This window comes from Branchiostoma lanceolatum, chromosome 1 (genome assembly GCF_035083965.1).
Source record: "Branchiostoma lanceolatum isolate klBraLanc5 chromosome 1, klBraLanc5.hap2, whole genome shotgun sequence".
Lineage (NCBI taxonomy): Eukaryota > Metazoa > Chordata > Leptocardii > Amphioxiformes > Branchiostomatidae > Branchiostoma > Branchiostoma lanceolatum.
In genome coordinates this window covers 1,462,805-1,480,170 of record NC_089722.1, presented here as the reverse complement: position 1 = coordinate 1,480,170, position 17,366 = coordinate 1,462,805, and the positions used below count along the sequence as shown (strand labels likewise).

Sequence of the window (17,366 nt, the reverse complement as noted above, 5' to 3'; positions counted from 1 at the left end):
AATTTGTGTTACCCTTGACTATATAATGGGAATATCATTCAAAACCTAAAAGTATGACCAAAAAGACATCACAACACAAAAAGCTTAAAAATGTTAGTTTTTGTCGATGAAATTCGTCGAGTGCTTTGTCAATTCGATCGGAGGCAGCGGCGCCGCCGGCGCGCCGCGGGTCCAGTGAGAGGTGGGCTTTGATTTACTGGTCCCTCCCCTTGCCCTATATGTTCAAGCTCCGTGTCTGTATACTGCACAAACGCCCCTTTTTCTGTCAAGCAAAAAATCATACCGCTCCACTTTCCAGGGTTGATATCTTGTAGACTACTCTTTCATTTCTTTCCATCAAATCTGTATCTGTATCTGTATAGCCGGTATAACCGCCCTTCGGCGTAACGCACCAGCTTCGCAGACACGCGGCGCGGCAGCAGCTGGTTACATTACACTGTACGGCCGGTCACACCTAACCAAACACAGTAAACGGCACAACTGTACCAGACTTAGATGACTTGGTCTCAATGCCAGACAAAAACGACTGCCTAGATAACTTTATAAAGGGCAACGAACTTTGTGAGACGGTCGCGAGGCATGTCTAGGAAAACTGAGAGCTATAGAAAAAATATAGCTAAACTATGGACTGGAAGATGCTAAATCATTTACGGAAATGACAACTATCAATCTTGAAAAGCTGACAGAACTGGCTATCGTCGGAACAGGTGCGGGATGCTAAGAAAGGGACAGAAGAATCGTAGGCGTAGGTCACTCAACTGACTGAAGGAACCTCAGCAAGCACAAACAGGCAATTTGGTACACACCTCATCTTCGCAGCTTGAAGCTTGCGTCTGAAGATCAGCGCTTCACCAATCGGAGTTTCTCTGCGACGGATGCGGCAGATCTGGTAGGAAGACCGAAGAATCACGTAGGTTGTTGCGGGAGCCGCGTCGATGTCTCGCTGGAGCAGCCTGGTGTCCGCACGATGGGCTCGGATCCGGCAGCTGTAACCCAGTGAGGGGCGGTAACAGGTATATAGCAGGGACGGAAGACAAAAGGACAGCTTGATGTGAACACTTCTGACCAATGGCGGCATCACACATACCCCATTTGCGCTGAAATCATGAACAAACAATGATAGACAGAAAAAAAGAGAACAAAGAATTGCCTTGCGGCAAACATATCCAACCAATGGCGGCATCACACATACCCCATTTGCGCTGAAATCATGAACAAGCAAAAATATTAATGATAGAGAAAAAGAAAAGAGAACAAAGAATTGCCTTGCGGCGAACATATCTAACCAATGGCGGCACCACACGTCTGAATTCATGAAGTGAGAACAGAGACCCCTTTAGATTTTCGTCTCACGTGAAGAAAACATAGACAGAGGAAAAGTAGTCTTGATCTGACCAATAGCAGGACGACACGCTGGCCGGTACTGTAACCCTCTTTAGAGACAACGTGACCTACTTTTTAAAAAACTTTTTAACTACTTTTTTTTTGCAGTGTTAACATGTTAACGACTCTTATACATTCACTGATGGTGCCAACGGATTTTGCAATTTTCCTTATTGTAGACTTCGTGTGATTGTACATAGCGTGCGATGCATACGTGTGTTTTTGTGTAGGAGGGAAATGGTCAAGATGGGAGAGGAAGAGAGATTCTACCAAACTTTGTGTCAAAACATCAAAGCTTCTTGCAAATTTAGTCATCTCTTCACTGTAGTCCACGTGTGATTGCCCAATGTGAGGGAAATGTTGTATAGTGTAAGTTACGTTGTGTCAAGTTATCAAGTATCTTTTACATATATTGAACCACTACGCAGTGAAGCATACTCTGTTGGACTTGGATCCCTTTGTGTCAGCAATTTTCATGGTTCTAAAAAGTAGTCTACTACCCTTCTCCGGCCCTGGCCTTCTTGTTTTGCGGCCTTCACCGGCCCTGACCGAGTTGTTCTGACGGCTTATGAAACAATAGGTCAAGGACCTCTACCTACTCAAGCAGGTTGATGACACAGCGGTTATTTTGCATAGGAGGAGAGCGTGACAGTGACAGTTTTTTTTTTTAGAGAGATGCAGGTTGTTTTGAGGATAGAATCTTGTGAAAAGTGTACATTGTGCGTATAACCGCATTGTATTCTGGTGCTAATAGATTCCCATGTCAGATCCGAATAGATTTTGTCATTTTCTTTTACTCTAGTCCTCTAATCCTTCAGGGAAAAGCGGAGGGTGCGCGGCCGCGGGGACGTCCCCGTCGGTCGTGGATCACAGATCTTAATTAAAGGAGTGGACCGGTCATTCAGCCAACCAGATGACCAGACTGGCGGAAGACCGCCAGCAGTGGAGAGCTTTCACTGAGAGCTATGCTGCCCAGACGGCTGACTAAGCTATGGGAGAGAGTGAGTGAGTGAGTGAGTGAGTGAGTGAGTGAGTGAGTGAGTGAGTGAGTGAGTGAGTGAGTGAGTGAGTGAGTGAGTGAGTGAGAGTCCTCGTTTAATTATGCAGTGTAGTGTAGTGTAAGGCAGGCAAGTAGAGTGTAGTGTAAGTCATTTTTTGTCCAGTTATTTGCACATGCACCCTTGACATGTATTAAACCATTGTATCATTGAAGCATATTTTGTTGGGCTCGCGATCGGATGGATCCCTATGTGTCAGCAACTTTTATCGTTCTCAAAACTAGTCTACTGGCCTTCCCCAACACTGTCCGAGTTGTCTTGAGGGCTTGACGACCAAAAGGTCAGAGAACCTGTCAACTCAAGCAACTCTGTTGTCATTCATCATGTGAGCTGACACAATGGGGACGGGCGGAGGGGGGCGGTCATTCACCTCTTATTATCTCCATGAAAAATGGAGATATTGTTTTGGGTGTGTCTGTTTGTTTGTCTGTTTGTGTTTCCGCACCACTCCAGTCAGCATAACTCGAGAGCCTCTGGATCTCTTGATGGATTACAATGATATTTGGTATGTGGGCAGGTGTTGTGAAGCCGAAGGTCAAGGTCGATTTTGGGCCCCCTGGTATGTGACCTTGGTACTGCAGCAGAACTTCATTTTTTTGTATCTTTTGACCTGGACGTGCTGTGGTCTTGATTTTTGGGTGGCTGATAGCTTGTGATGTAATAAAGAAGTGGTGTAGGTTTGGGCCCTCACAGACCTTACCATGAACCCACTGATAGATAAAAGGATCGATTCCAAAGTAACATGTAAATCTTCATTTCAATCGGCAGATTGCAGAACAATATCTCTACTTTGTTAGTTAGAGAAACCCTGTGTTTGTGCGTGTCCGCCCGTAAGTGTGTGTGCCTGTGTGCGTGCGTGTGCCCGTGTGTGTGTGTTTGTGCGTGTGCCTGTGTGCGTGCGTGTGCCCGTGTGTGTGTATGTGCATCATACAACTATATACAGGCTGTGCTGTATGTAAATCTGATGGTATTTGATTCCATATCGATATGCCTCTATACTGGAATGGTTTCTTCATTGAACTTGTTCTATGTTTGTCCTATTTGTCCCATGACTGTCGACGTTCGTGTACTCCGGCGATGATGTGACCAGCGACTAGTGACAGTCTGTTGTAGAGATACGCATGTTGTTTTGAATCTTGTGAAATGTGAATATTGCTCTTTCATGTATTCTGGTGCCAATAGTTTCCCATGTTAGCTCCGAATGTGTCTATGTGCACAATTTATTCATTTATTTCGATTTGCCACATTTTGTGAACGATCACCTTTCCAAGATGTCATCCCAGACCTGACTGTAAGATTTGGACCATACAAAACAAATCCTTCATAACACACACAACAAAACTCCGTATTGGAGCACACTGTCTTGAAATTGAAAAAGGCAGACACCGAAATGTCCCAGCCAATCAGAGACTCTGTCCTACGTGTAAAGAAAATGTCGAAGACGAATACCACTTTTTAATGGAATGTCCAACATATAAAGATGAAAGAGTAAAGTTATTGCAGACAATCAAGTGTAAAACAAATGTAACATTACCTCAGTCGAAAACAGAGACGTTCCGTGTACTTATGTCATGTCATGAAACAATATCTGTATATCTAGGCCAATATATTTTTACATCTATGCAAAAAAGAACCCGTGAAATAGCGATTTAGTTGTATAAGACATTCATCTCTTCGCCATGTTATTGTATAATTGACATATACGGCTCCATATTGTATCACCTGTTGATATTTTCTACCTCTGATAATATTATATAGATAGTGCTTTCTTGTAGTTTGAAATGGAACATTGTACAGCCTAGAACCTAATCATTGTATAGCATTGAACCTTCCTGTAGCTTTTAGTAGTTTGATATAAGTAGCCAGTAGCATTTTATCTTTGCCTTACATTGTACCTGTTACAATCGTTGTGCAATAAACTTTGACTTGACTTGACTTGACTAGTACACCGGGGTATGTCCCTACTCTTTTTCGAAAGGTGTGGTGGGTTCTTTAACGTGCGCGGGGTGTGGCTCTCCCCAAACACGGGACCTCCATTTAACGTCCTATCCGAGGGACTTCTCTAACCCTAGATGAGCTACATTTAGGTACTCATGTACACCTGAGTGAAGTGAGGAAAGTCGTGTTAAGTGCCTTTCCCAGGGGCACAACGTCGGGGCGCAAGTTCGGACATGTCTCTGGGGACAACCCGGGATTAGATCCCGGGTCCCATTGTTTGACAGCCGCGCGCTCTACACTTGCGCCACACGACGCCACACGACGCCACAATCACGTATCTTTGACATGTATTCAATCACTACGTCGGTAAAGCATATTTTGCTGGGCTCGGGTCTTTATGTGTGGGAAGTCTTATCGTTCTGAACAGTAGTCTTCCGGCCTTCCCCAACCCAGCCGAGTTGTCTTGACGGCCAATTGACCAGAGAACCTGCCTACTCCGGCAGTCATGTGAGCTGGCACAATGGGAACCGTGCAGAGGACGGAAGGTCACTGACCTCTTATTGTTCGGACCTTTCCTCAAAGTATTCTAGTGTCGACTACGCTCTTTACAAAAGCATGCCCCCAAATTAGGATTACCTACAAACGCCAACTGACGTTTGCCCTGTTGTTTTCAAATAACGTTTGATTTTCCGAAGTAATTGTATTTTGATAACCATATGTATATTTAGGAAAATAAGACATTTAAACGTATACAATTGGCTGATATTCTAAATCGCTTGTAATCGCTCCGACGTAGTCATTCATCATGTGAGCTGACACAATGATGCAGAGGATCTAGGAGGGAGGGTCATTGACCTCTTATTTCAAATTGGATGATGCCCGGGCCTTTCCTCACAGACCTTACCATGAACCCACTGATAGATAAAAGGATCGATTTCAAAGTAACATGTAAATCTTCATTTCAATCGGCAGATTGCAGAAGAATATCTCTACTTTGTTAGTTAGAGAAACCCTGTGTTTGTGCGTGTCCGTCCGTAAGTGTGTGTGACCTCTTATTGTCAGGACCTTTCCTCAAAGACCATACCATGATAAACAGTTTCGTTTGTTTGAACCTTTCCTTTGTTTATTCATGAATAGCTCAAATCGGCACGCACGCAGCTTTTCATTGAGGTCATGAGGGAAGAGGTAAGGGTCAGATACAATATAACAGAGATACACAGTCATTTGAGTCCTAATAACTCTATCAACATATATCATTACATATTCAAGGTACGACAATATGCAATTGCATACAGCATACAGTTGTAGACAGACGATTTGATTCCAAAGTTACGTGGGAAAGGTTGTTTTGATTGCACGGTGACTGTCTGACTGTATCTAAACCATGACTGTGACCTGTGACCTGTGATCTTCATACTTCTGGGTGTCCGCATGCGCCTTCTTCCGTAAACAAAACGATCTCAGTAAAGTACTCGAGTTCTGGGTCATTAAGTTTCACAGATACTGTTGTGTAGTCATATCCCACTTAAGGCTTCTTACTTGTACCCTTAGTTCAAATAAGAACCTACAAAGCTAGCTCGAAAGTTTATCTTTCGCGGTTGGTAAGATGAACAGAACTACATTTCACTTAAAAAAATTGAATAGAAAGCTATGAGAATGATTTGGTGGTTCATCCACTTCACGTCTACGTCTCTAAAAGATTCGTATCCACATCTCTTCTGCCGCTGCGGTCTCGCCAAAAGATCTGTGATTTGTTTTCTCTGAAACTGCGAATTGTGCACGTTTTCAGACGTGTATATAACAGAATATGCATCTTGTTCCCTGATACATTGATGCCAGAAGTCTATATATTGTATCTTTGTGGTGTCACTGACAGTTAATGCTTAATTGCGCGTAAGTAAGCCATGCTCCCCGATACAGATACAGGGATGTCTTTCATAAGTCTTTACATTGTCTCTTTGTGGTGTAACTGAAAAGTAATGCTTAATTGCGCGTAAGTATGCCAGGGTCCCTGATACAGATACAGGGATGTCTTTCATAAGTCTTTACATTGTCTCTTTGTGGTCTCACTGAAAGGTACTGTTTGAGCGTAAGTATGCCAGGGTCCCTTATACAGAGATGTCATAAATCTTTACATCGTCTCTTTGTGGTGTCACTGACAGGTAGTTGCTGATTCATGGTTTTCTTTCATAAGTCTTTACATCGTCTCTTGCGGTGTCACTGAAAGGTAATGTTTGATTGTGCGTTAAGTATGTCAGGGTCCCTGATTCAGATACAGGGATGTCTTTCATAAGTTTTAACATTGTCTATTGTGGTTAAGAGCAAATGTCTGTAGGGATCAAAGATGTGGCAGGGGTTAAAAAAACGATTTGGATTTCGTGGGCAATCGTAGACAGGTCATGCCATAATCAAAAATAGTTTATTCCGAGGCACATTCATACTATAAGCAATGGTGTGAGGGCGCCAACCCTAAACACACCAGAACAGTTCAAAACAAGTTCTTCTCGTAGATGTTGCATAGTTCGAACAGTCTGGCCTTTCAGAGACTTAACAACAGCCCTGTGAGGTGTGGTGTCGCTGCACCACAGTCGGATCACACCGACGTTGTTGGCTGTTCCCCTGAAAGGCCGTCTAGATATCAATAACCAATTCTTTGACTTTTCCGTGACCATGTCAATATAGATTAGATGGTGATTTGATGCGAGCAATCCCCACTGATTCGTTTTTAGGCACCGCACCATGGCTGAGGTGTAAAGTTAACTGACTTCTTAAACGTGCTCGATTCGAGGGTCCAACATGGGATCTCCCAATAGCCTGGAGTCCAGCCTTCCTAGGGGGTGTCCCTGTGGTGTAGTGGTTTGCGCTTTTGTTACTATCCACATCTGGTTCAAATTACTTGGACCAGAAGGCCTGGGGTCCAAGCCCCGGGTAGGACATCTCTGGACAAGAGGCACATTGAGTCATACCAAAGACTTTCTAAAAATGGTACATACTTCTGAAACAGTATGGAAGTTAAACACACTCCACTGCCAGTGGACTAGCCCCCTGCTGCAGTGATTGCACCACAGTGTGGCCCAGGGCTATGAAACGGAGATGGGCACCGCCCTATACACCTTATGGTCCGCTACCCATGGCATGCTCCGCATCCCGTCTAAAGCTCAGAAGCTGGACTTCCGGCTAATCTCCCAATCCGAAGTACTCCATCCCTTGCCAACACGAATCATGCTAGGGTCACATTTCCAACCCGGGGCCCGGCCGGGCAGTCTTTGGGAACGAAAATTATGAGATAAAAGACAACAAAAACACAAGATGTACGCAAAATTATTTAAGGGAATAGCTTGTGCAAATTTATTGACATACACTTTGATTTTTCGTTTCCGCAAACAGTCCGGCCGGGCCCCGGTTATGCTAGGGTCACATTTCCTAACCGGGGCCCGGCCGGGCTGTTTGCGGAAACGAAAAATCAAAGTGTATGTCAATAAATTTGCACAAGCTATCCTCTTAAATAATTTTGGGTACGTTTTGTGTTTTTGTTGTCTTTTATATCATACTTTTCGTTCCCAAAGACTACCCGGCCGGGCCCCGGATTTGAAATGTGACCCTAGCATTAGGAAATGTGACCCAAGCATTAGCGTGCAATGTGGTGCATAGGGTCCGTTCACGCTTGTGCCGTTGTGCGTATATTCAAGGCCGCATAAGTTGCGTTTTAACTTTTTTCGTTTAAGGTAAAGTTTGAGGAGAAAAGGTTGTGTGGGCAGTGCATTATCCCTGATACTGACAAGATACTGGCACAGTTTAGTAAACTTACTCAAAGACACTGTACGATCGGTCACACCTGATGGCATGAATAATTGGTTTAATCCATGGAGGAAACGACGTACCATTTTCATACTCCCATGGATATCTGGGTATGCCTCTCATTGTATTCAAAAAAACAATGTCAGCTACACACGATTTAAAGATATACATGGCATTTTCGTGAATTAATCATAGGCAAAACCTAACATTACAATGTGTAGTGTCTTCATATATCTCCTTGGCGAACAGAAGATACTAAATAATATATCGCAAACAAGATGTACAAGTGAGTTCTCATCTTTGAGCTTTAGAAGTGTACGCTTGAAGAACAAGCGTCCCACACTTACTTGGTAAGAATCTGCCATCATATACTACTTTCTCACAAAATGTCAATATTACACTTTTTTTTCATCTTCTCAAAAAGTGGAAATGGCCTTCTAACATAATTAGTTTGCATATTGTTTCCTTGTAAGCTTGGCATTTTGTACCTAATGGCAAAGAAAGCATTGGTAATCTAAAGTTACATTCAAATTCTCACATTCAATTCAACTGATATAATACATTTAATATCCATTGAAGTCGAACTAAGCTTACGATTATTGATAGTTTTATGACAAACGTACTAAACGTAATGGCAAGATATATGGTTAGGGTAATATTGTACATTTTATGACAGTGACACTTGGTGCAATATACCCGAAAGCAATAAAGTTCTTACTTATCAATCGTTGGTAATGCTCAACATGGTAAAGTATACAAGAAACAAGTCTATAATTTACCCATGCCTATAATATAGGTCGTGTTGGGTATTCTTAACAATGCATGATGCTATTGCACTTCTCTTTCAATGGAAAGACAAATGTTTTCCTTCTTAATAGTGTATTTTCATGTACCTGTATGTTTAACAATGCTGCCAACAAAATTCTTGTTTGTTATATATACTTATAATTCACATTTTTTGTGCATGAAAGGTGCACTTTGCAACCATCAAAAAGCAATAGACTGCTGTAGATTTATGATTGTAAAGATGGCCTGGAAATTCAAATCAGAAGGTTACAAAGTATTTGCCCGGTCCAGATCCTAAGTATGGAATATTTGATGACTTGGGGATGTGGTATTTTATACATTCTGACAAATTGGCCACTTTTTTTTCAAAATCCAAAGCCTTTGTGAAATCATGTATGCCAAACCCCAGTTCTAACTTCAAGAAGAAGAAAATCAAACAAAATTTACCAACTCTAAAAAATAACGAGTAGACAATAAAATTACTGGCAGTCGATAACAGTCATCCTTTGGCCACATCAATTCAACTTGTTGCTTCTTTGCTTGAAAAAAAAAAGCGAAAACATGAAATATAAAAATAAAAGTCGGATGGGAAAGTCTGTAGCTTTGTACTCATTTGTGCAGAATATAGTTGGAAGGTTTTCTCCCAACCCTGTGTTCATCTTGATCTTGCCTTTCTGAATTTGTGGCTCAAAATGTAAAATGCAAAAGGAAATGTACTAGTATGGTCTTAAACAAAGGGAAAACCTTAATGCCACACCAATTTTATTTATTGGTTAACGAAATTTTAAAATAAATGCTATATTGGAAAATCAACATGAAAACAGAATCTCAGAGGAAAGTCTGTACTTTGGTGCACACAGTTTCAGGGAGTGAACAGGGTCAGGTGCAAGTTTTCACCCCAGCCTTCTGTTTTAATGATGTCCTCATGCTAAGATTCTTTTTTTTAAATCTGTTAACCAAGAAACTAAATTGGTGTGGCCTAAGCTCAATTCTAGCTGCTGCAAGTTTACAAAGAGGCAAAAATAAACCAAAACTGGATTCTGCATTGTTAAGATCTGCGAATGTTATTGTGAATGCGGATACTTTGGCAAGCTTATTGTCTTAAACAAAAAACAAAACACATCAATTTGTTAAAGGAACTGGCATCCCACAATGAATGAACAGCTGGCGTTCTACATATACCTTTATAATATTCTACTATTTCTTCCTTTGTTGTTAACGCTCTCTTTTTCTTGGTTAGTTTTTTCCATAGTTTCAAATATTACACTATGTGCATATCTATTATCTACATAGGACTCTTATCTACAATAATAATATCATTCTGTAGTTTCTAAATAAGGTTTCCATAATACTGAAAAACTTTCTTCTGCGGGGTTAACGTAGCCAACATAACAATCTTTCATTCTGGCCACCCCTCTTTGACAGAATGACCCATTCCATGTCATCAGACCCAGTTGTAAGGACTGTTCCATGTTTGTATGTTGGGGGTAGGTCCAAGAACGATTACAAAATTTCGCTTGCCATAAAACTTTGGACGTAATCCTTCTCAAACAATAGGTCATTCTACAAGCAGTCATCATCTTCAAACAAGTTATCATTGTTTTTACTTCGACTGTCACCTTACCGAAAACAATGGAATATGTTTCAATTTTCTACACTATTTTATACCATTTGCACATGTTCCTTTTTGACCCAAAGGACCCTCGACCTGTCTCTGTACATGTTAGTTGACTACATATCTAGATGGACAAGAAATACCGCATAATTTCTTCCATACATGGCACAAAGACAATACTCTCTCCATCCTTATCTCTCATACGCTTCATAAACATCTGATACCCTCTCCTTATTTACCAAAAGATACTTCGAAAGAGCGTTGAAAGTATGTTTCACTACAACAGAAGACAATCTTTTTTACCGTTCTTTTTGTAAATTGGAACATAATTTTGGCCCTGCGAAAACTATTAATAGTTCCTTCAAAATGCAAGGGAAGACTATCATAAGAATTATGGTATTTTCTTTCTGAAAATGAGCTTGCTTCATACGAGTTTGAAGTTTGGTGAAACAACTTTTCAACACTTTTCGGTCACTTTTCTGCCTTGCTTGAGAGACATATCTTTCACAAGAGTCACAAAAATACTAGACGACGGGAAGACACACAGCGGTAAAGACGTACGCTACTTTCTTAACCGTTCTCTACCCCCTTGTACAAATACGTAGCTGTTAAACACGGGGCAAAATTAACTTGTTAGTTTCCAAACAGTTTTGAGAATCCTTTTCTACACTTCTGGCATTTATACATGTAGCAAGAAGGGAGGCTGTGGGAAAAATACTTCTTTAGTACCTTTTCATGAAATAGGGCCTCTTTTTCCACTCTGCTTTCTTCAAGCATGGAAAAGGTCACTGGCTACCTATGACCTTGACCTCCGACATGTCACCTTTGACCTTCTATGGGCTAAGGTAGGGGCAAACTTGACTGGTGTGGCTTGCTAATGTAAGATTGTTATTGCCATTGCAAACAAACTCATGGGTTTTACCATTCTCGAAAACATGTAGTATTGTCTGCTTGCATATAAGTGCCAACCACGACCATGCATTGTACATCGTACCCATGCAAGATCTGGGGTAAAACCTTAAGCATTTCGTTTAAGATCTTGGTGTTCTTCAGTAAAACGGACTTGAAAAAGTTTCCTCCATGCAATCTGGCTATTGTGCACGAGACGGTCGCAGTGTTTCTTTTGCCGTGTAGTTGCGTCGTTATCGCGGTGAAAAGCTGGACGTTGTGACGAACGTTAGCGTATTGTATCCGACAGGTTCGGCCACCTGGACACCACCCACAGTGCTATAGGCCGGTGACGCCGAACGGCTTGAGTTTCTGAAGCTGTAGTTCCAGCGTTACGCGCTCCTCTGTGGCCTCCGCCAGGTCGCCCTGAAGCTCGCTGTTTGTACGGGAGAGGACCGTGTTCCGCTCCTTGTGCGCCCTGATCGCAGCCTGGACTTCCTCCTTTTTTCTTCTGACAGGGCTGAAACAGACAGGCATACAAAAATGTACAAATCACTGAAAGTTTAAAATCATAAGGTACAGCACTACCCTACTGAAACAGTCAAGCACAGAAACACTTAAACAGACAGGCAGAGAAATCACCAATAAAGTTAAGAATCATGAGGTACAAAAAAATGTACCGTACTACACTACACTACTGAAACAGACAGGCATAGAAATCACTAAAAGTTTAGAATCATAAGGTACTACACTACGTACTACTGAAAGAGATAAACACAATTTTGTATGTAGACCCTGCATAATTGAGGAAAAATAAATAACTGACTCCATAAATTGGAGAATAACACTGCAAATGTATACCTTCTGACTGGACTAAAATAGACAGGCTTAGTCCGACAGACAAGTACAGTCCATACTCACAGAGGTGGAATGGGGGGTACTCTGTTAAACACAACCCAACAGTACAGCCCATACTTACGGAGGTGGAATGGGGGGTACTCTGTTAAACACAACCCAACAGTACAGCCCATACTTACGGAGGTGGAATGGGGGGTACTCTGTTAAACACAACCCAACAGTACAGCCCATACTTACGGAGGTGGAATGGGGGGTACTCTGTTAAACACAACCCAACAGTACAGCCCATACTTACGGAGGTGGAATGGGGGGTACTCTGTTAAACACAACCCAACAGTACAGCCCAAACTTACGGAGGTGGAATGGGGGGTACAGCCCATACTTACGGAGGTGGAATGGGGGGTACAGCCCATACTTACGGAGGTGGAATGGGGGGTACAGCCCATACTTACGGAGGTGGAATGGGGGGTACTCTGTTAAACACAACCCAACAGTACAGCCCATACTTACGGAGGTGGAATGGGGGGTACAGCCCATACTTACGGAGGTGGAATGGGGGGTACAGCCCAAACTTACGGAGGTGGAATGGGGGGTACAGCCCATACTTATGGAGGTGGAATGGGGGGTACAGCCCAAACTTACGGAGGTGGAATGGGGGGTACAGCCCATACTTACGGAGGTGGAATGGGGGGTACAGCCCATACTTACGGAGGTGGAATGGGGGGTACAGCCCATACTTACGGAGGTGGAATGGGGGGTACAGCCCATACTTACGGAGGTGGAATGGGGGGTACAGCCCATACTTACGGAGGTGGAATGGGGGGTACTCTAGTAGCAGGTGCGGACACGTGTCTTCTCCTGTCGTTCGTGCTGGGTTCTTCCTGTCTGAGCTCCGACTTCTGGCTGTCCTCTCCGGATCTGTGTCTGTTCCTGGGCCTCACTGGAGGTGGTGTGGGCGCTTTCTGTCAACGGCAAAGAGAAATCTTCATACTATTCAGTTGAAAATTCAGGAGGTTGTGGGTTCAAACCCCAGCTAGCTGGATTATTCCAAAGAGTTTTAACCTTTAACACTCTGAAGTAGCCGTTTGGCACCCAACTCCCTACTAGTTACAGAGGTAGGCAGCAGGGAGAAGGTTAAAAATACAATCCTGGGCCTCACTGGAAGTGGTGTGCACACATTCTGTGAATGGCAAAGAGAAATCTTCATTAACCTTGCATTCCAGAGGTTGCAGGATCAAATCCTGACTGTACTAAATTACTAAAATTATCAATTTTTCTAATGATCAATTTATCATTTATGTACAAATGTATCACTCTATAGAGGCCCTTGATTTAACTTGAGGTTTATCAAAGAAAACTTTACACAACTTGAAAACACATTCAAGTTACCTTCTTGACAGATTTAGTTGGAGGCTCAACTGGTGAGTCTTCAGCTTTGTCTCCTGCTCCACTTTCTGAAAGAAAAAAATCACCGAAAGAAAATCTGAATAAAGCTTTTGTTTTGTTTGGTACGGTCTAAGTTCATATATCCTTTATGCCAATAAAAAGCTCACTTTTATCACAATGAAAGCGCCTATACATCTAATAGCTTTCCACTTGAAGAGGATTCTTTTCTGACACAGGTCAAAAAAGGGGTCACATTGGCGAGGTTGACTATCCTATTTCTAAATTAACATGTTGCTGAATGCACAAAATGCTCCTCTATATCATGGAATATTTACCTACATGTATATAACAACTTCAATGCTCATACTTGTTGACTTAATTTTTCAAGTTCCGACTGCAAAGGAACCATTAATATATGTTGTGCATATTTGAATATTAGTACAGGTTAGCAAAAGGTGTGGGCACTTACTTGTCTGGTCATGTGGTCTGGGTGGAGGGGTGGGGGGCGTGTCTGTCGCTAAAGGTACCTGCAACAACATGCGAGTTCATTGGTTGGAAATCATGAAATCATTACATGTTGCCCTGAAGGAACCAATGAAAAAAGCTTTTGGTTTCATATCAAAGTATGCTAGACTACAATGTAAAAGAACACTTCTTCACATTTTACAGGCACTTGATACAAGACATCTACATGCATTTATTACACATAAATAAAGGTCCTGATACCATTCAAGAAATCATTCAGCATTATAACATTTGCAAGTAAGTTCTCTTCATATACAGTATAACAATACAAGCCTGAATCTATAGTATGATATACACACACAGATGAAGACATATATAATGTTCTATGATGGACAAATGTACATATACACCACACACACATGCATACACAAACAAACAGACACATAACTCAGTGAGCTCAAGGCAATAATACCTCTGTTTTCTGGCATAGAAACATATCTTACATTTCTCTATAACTTATAACCTTACATGAGGCCACACCATTTTAATTTCTTGGTTAACAGAATTTTTGAAAAAATGCTAGATTGGAAAATCAACATGAAAACAGAATCTCAGAGGAATGTTTTTAATTTGGTGCACACAGTTTCAGGGACTGAACAGGGTCAGGTGCAAGTTTTCACCCCAGCCTTCTGTTTTCATGATTTTTTTTGCTAAAATTTAAAAAAAAATCTGTTAACTAAGAAATTGAATTGGTGTGGAATTATTCCTATATGGAAATAAACATTCTTACTTCCATCAACCACATAAACATCAACTCATATTGGAGAAAAGAGGATCCCTCATACTTGTAGAAAAAGGGTCTGGGATTTAGAAATGTAAATGCTTTTCAAGTCAACCAAAAACATTTAACTGTTGTAACAACTTTAATGGGGTGACCCGGTCTCAAACTAAATCCACAATATTTTCAGAAGAGAATGAAAAGCTTATAATAAATCTCCAGTTTGTAAGAAGCAAATGAAATCCTATGACTTGAAAATGTAATTTTAAGGTTAATCTTTATAATGTGCTATCAAGATCTAAGTATAGCAAGCACTTACTGAACAGAAGAGTTTTTTCATCTCTTTAAAAGTTCAACGTCAGTCAACGTTAGTAGAACTAAAGTTCCACAAGTTTAAAAAGTTATATCGCAATAGCGTTAAAACATGTCACGGTTTGGCACCTACAAACAAACTGTTACTGTAAAAAAAACTACAGCTTCAGTTTTTCATTAAAAATATTGTGTCCGGAGATATGAAAAGGTTTGTCCATTTTTCACAATTTTTAAAGACAAAACCCAATTTTCGGGTTACAACTCGTTATAGTGAACAGTTGGAAGGTTTTCTCAGCATGAAAATGAAAGCAAATTTAACCTTCTCCCTGCTGCCTAACCCTATAACCAATACAATTTTGCTGCCAAACGGCTGCCTTAGCAGGTCTAAGGTTAAAACTGAGGTCTGCCGCATTGAAGCTCATTAACACAACGTCCCACAAACACAACGGCTAGACAAGTTTGAAATGAAATAGACGAGAACAGAACAAAAGATGGTCCAAACACAGCCATGCTGTTCCCATGCCACTCAGATATTCACCCATGCCTGTTAGTGGTGGGAAAAAAATGAAAACTTAACCCTTAAGCTGCCAGTCCCGGTGTAAACAGGGATACAGAAACATGTGTACTGGGCCCGGTTATAACCGGGTTGGGGTATTCCCCAAAAGAAAACAGCTTTGCGTGCATGTTACAGCACTCAAAGCCCGGAAGTAAGGGGAGTTAGGGCCGCCGGGTGTTTCGCGGGTTTCATGAGGGAGGTCAGGAGTCAAACATTTTTTTTTATTTTTGGCTAAAAGACCTGGCAACTTAAGGGTTAAAAAAGAAACTGGTGGACATGCATGCGCAAGTTTGTCGGTGAGTGGGTCCGTACCTCGGGCTGGAAGGAGACCGACCTACGAAAAGTCCATTTGGTTCTAAAAGCGGATCCCTAAGGCGGAAAGTAGGAGGGGGAAGAAAACAACAGCAACTGCACTGGTTAACAACTCAGACCACCACAGGGCAAACCTCTACATACATCAGGACCATAAAACGAAAAGCAAACTGACTAAAAATTTCAAATAATTCTATCAAACAGTAATTAAAATATCAAGCCCAACGGAAGAAAACAATATTCAAAGGAAACCCAACAACTAGGAATACATACACATCAGGACCATAAAACGGAAAGCAAACTGAACAAAGTTTCAAATAATTCTATCAAACAGTAAATAAAATATCAAACCCAACGGAAGAAAACAATATTCAAAGGAAACCCAACAACTAGGAATACATACACATCAGGACCATAAAACGGAAAGCAAACTGAACAAAGTTTCAAATAATTCTATCAAACAGTAAATAAAATATCAAACCCAACGGAAGAAAACAATATTCAAAGGAAACCCAACAACTAGGAATACATACACATCAGGACCATAAAACGGAAAGCAAACTGAACAAAGTTTCAAATAATTCTTTCAAACAGTAAATAAAATATCAAACTCATGTCCACAAAATGAAAGAAAACAGTATTCAAAGGAAACCCAATAACTAGTAATAAAAACAGAAATTAAAATAAAGACAACACCAAAGGAAAGGCAAAACAAAGGGAGCTGCAAAAGCAAGCCATGAGAAAAGTTAACTAAAGCCTCAGGCATACGAAGGGCAACATGCTATATATATACACCAGCAGCATAGACATTTAAACAAGTTACGAAGCATTGTGTATAACAAGGCACAACACAGAGCAGCTGTCTATTGGGAATCCTTGCTGTACCAGCCTAGCATCCATCCTATCCGAGCATTGGTTCGCTCCTCTGGTCATCAGAAAAGTCTGGCACCCATTAATAGAGAAACGACTTGCATTTAAATATTCGCATGAAATAAACGCAAGAGCCTTCATCAATTCCGAACTAAAGCTAAGTATTTGTGCTACATATACTTCAGGTTTGCTATGTTAATTAAGCGATTACAACGTCTTTTTATAAATATGAATTGGTAATGAATTTTTCTTTTTATTTGAGTTGAATATGTGATAGTTGTGTGCCGAGTTGTTAAAATTAGAGAGAACGCTAGCGACCCCAAAAAACACCCCTCCCAATAAAATGGTATGGCTACCCTGCGA

The 17,366-nt window shown here is 41.3% G+C and overlaps 1 protein-coding gene across 4 annotated transcripts in view; it reads right to left on the bottom strand.

Moving 5' to 3' along the window:
* Nucleotides 1-8,199: 8,199 nt before the first annotated feature.
* The window catches only part of LOC136428949 (ralBP1-associated Eps domain-containing protein 1-like), a 45,737-nt gene continuing 36,570 nt past the window's right edge, over nt 8,200-17,366 (bottom strand). For 3 of the 4 annotated variants that reach the window (XM_066418798.1, XM_066418818.1, XM_066418806.1), the window contains 5 exons: nt 16,134-16,190; nt 14,180-14,237; nt 13,714-13,778; nt 13,132-13,286; nt 8,200-11,986 (listed from right to left, as the gene is read on the bottom strand). In XM_066418798.1, coding sequence (XP_066274895.1) covers nt 11,806-11,986; nt 13,132-13,286; nt 13,714-13,778; nt 14,180-14,237; nt 16,134-16,190 — 516 coding nt within the window. In that variant the 3' untranslated portion in view covers nt 8,200-11,805. The remainder of the gene's footprint in view (nt 11,987-13,131; nt 13,287-13,713; nt 13,779-14,179; nt 14,238-16,133; nt 16,191-17,366) is intronic. The other variant, XM_066418810.1, reaches the window with a different exon arrangement.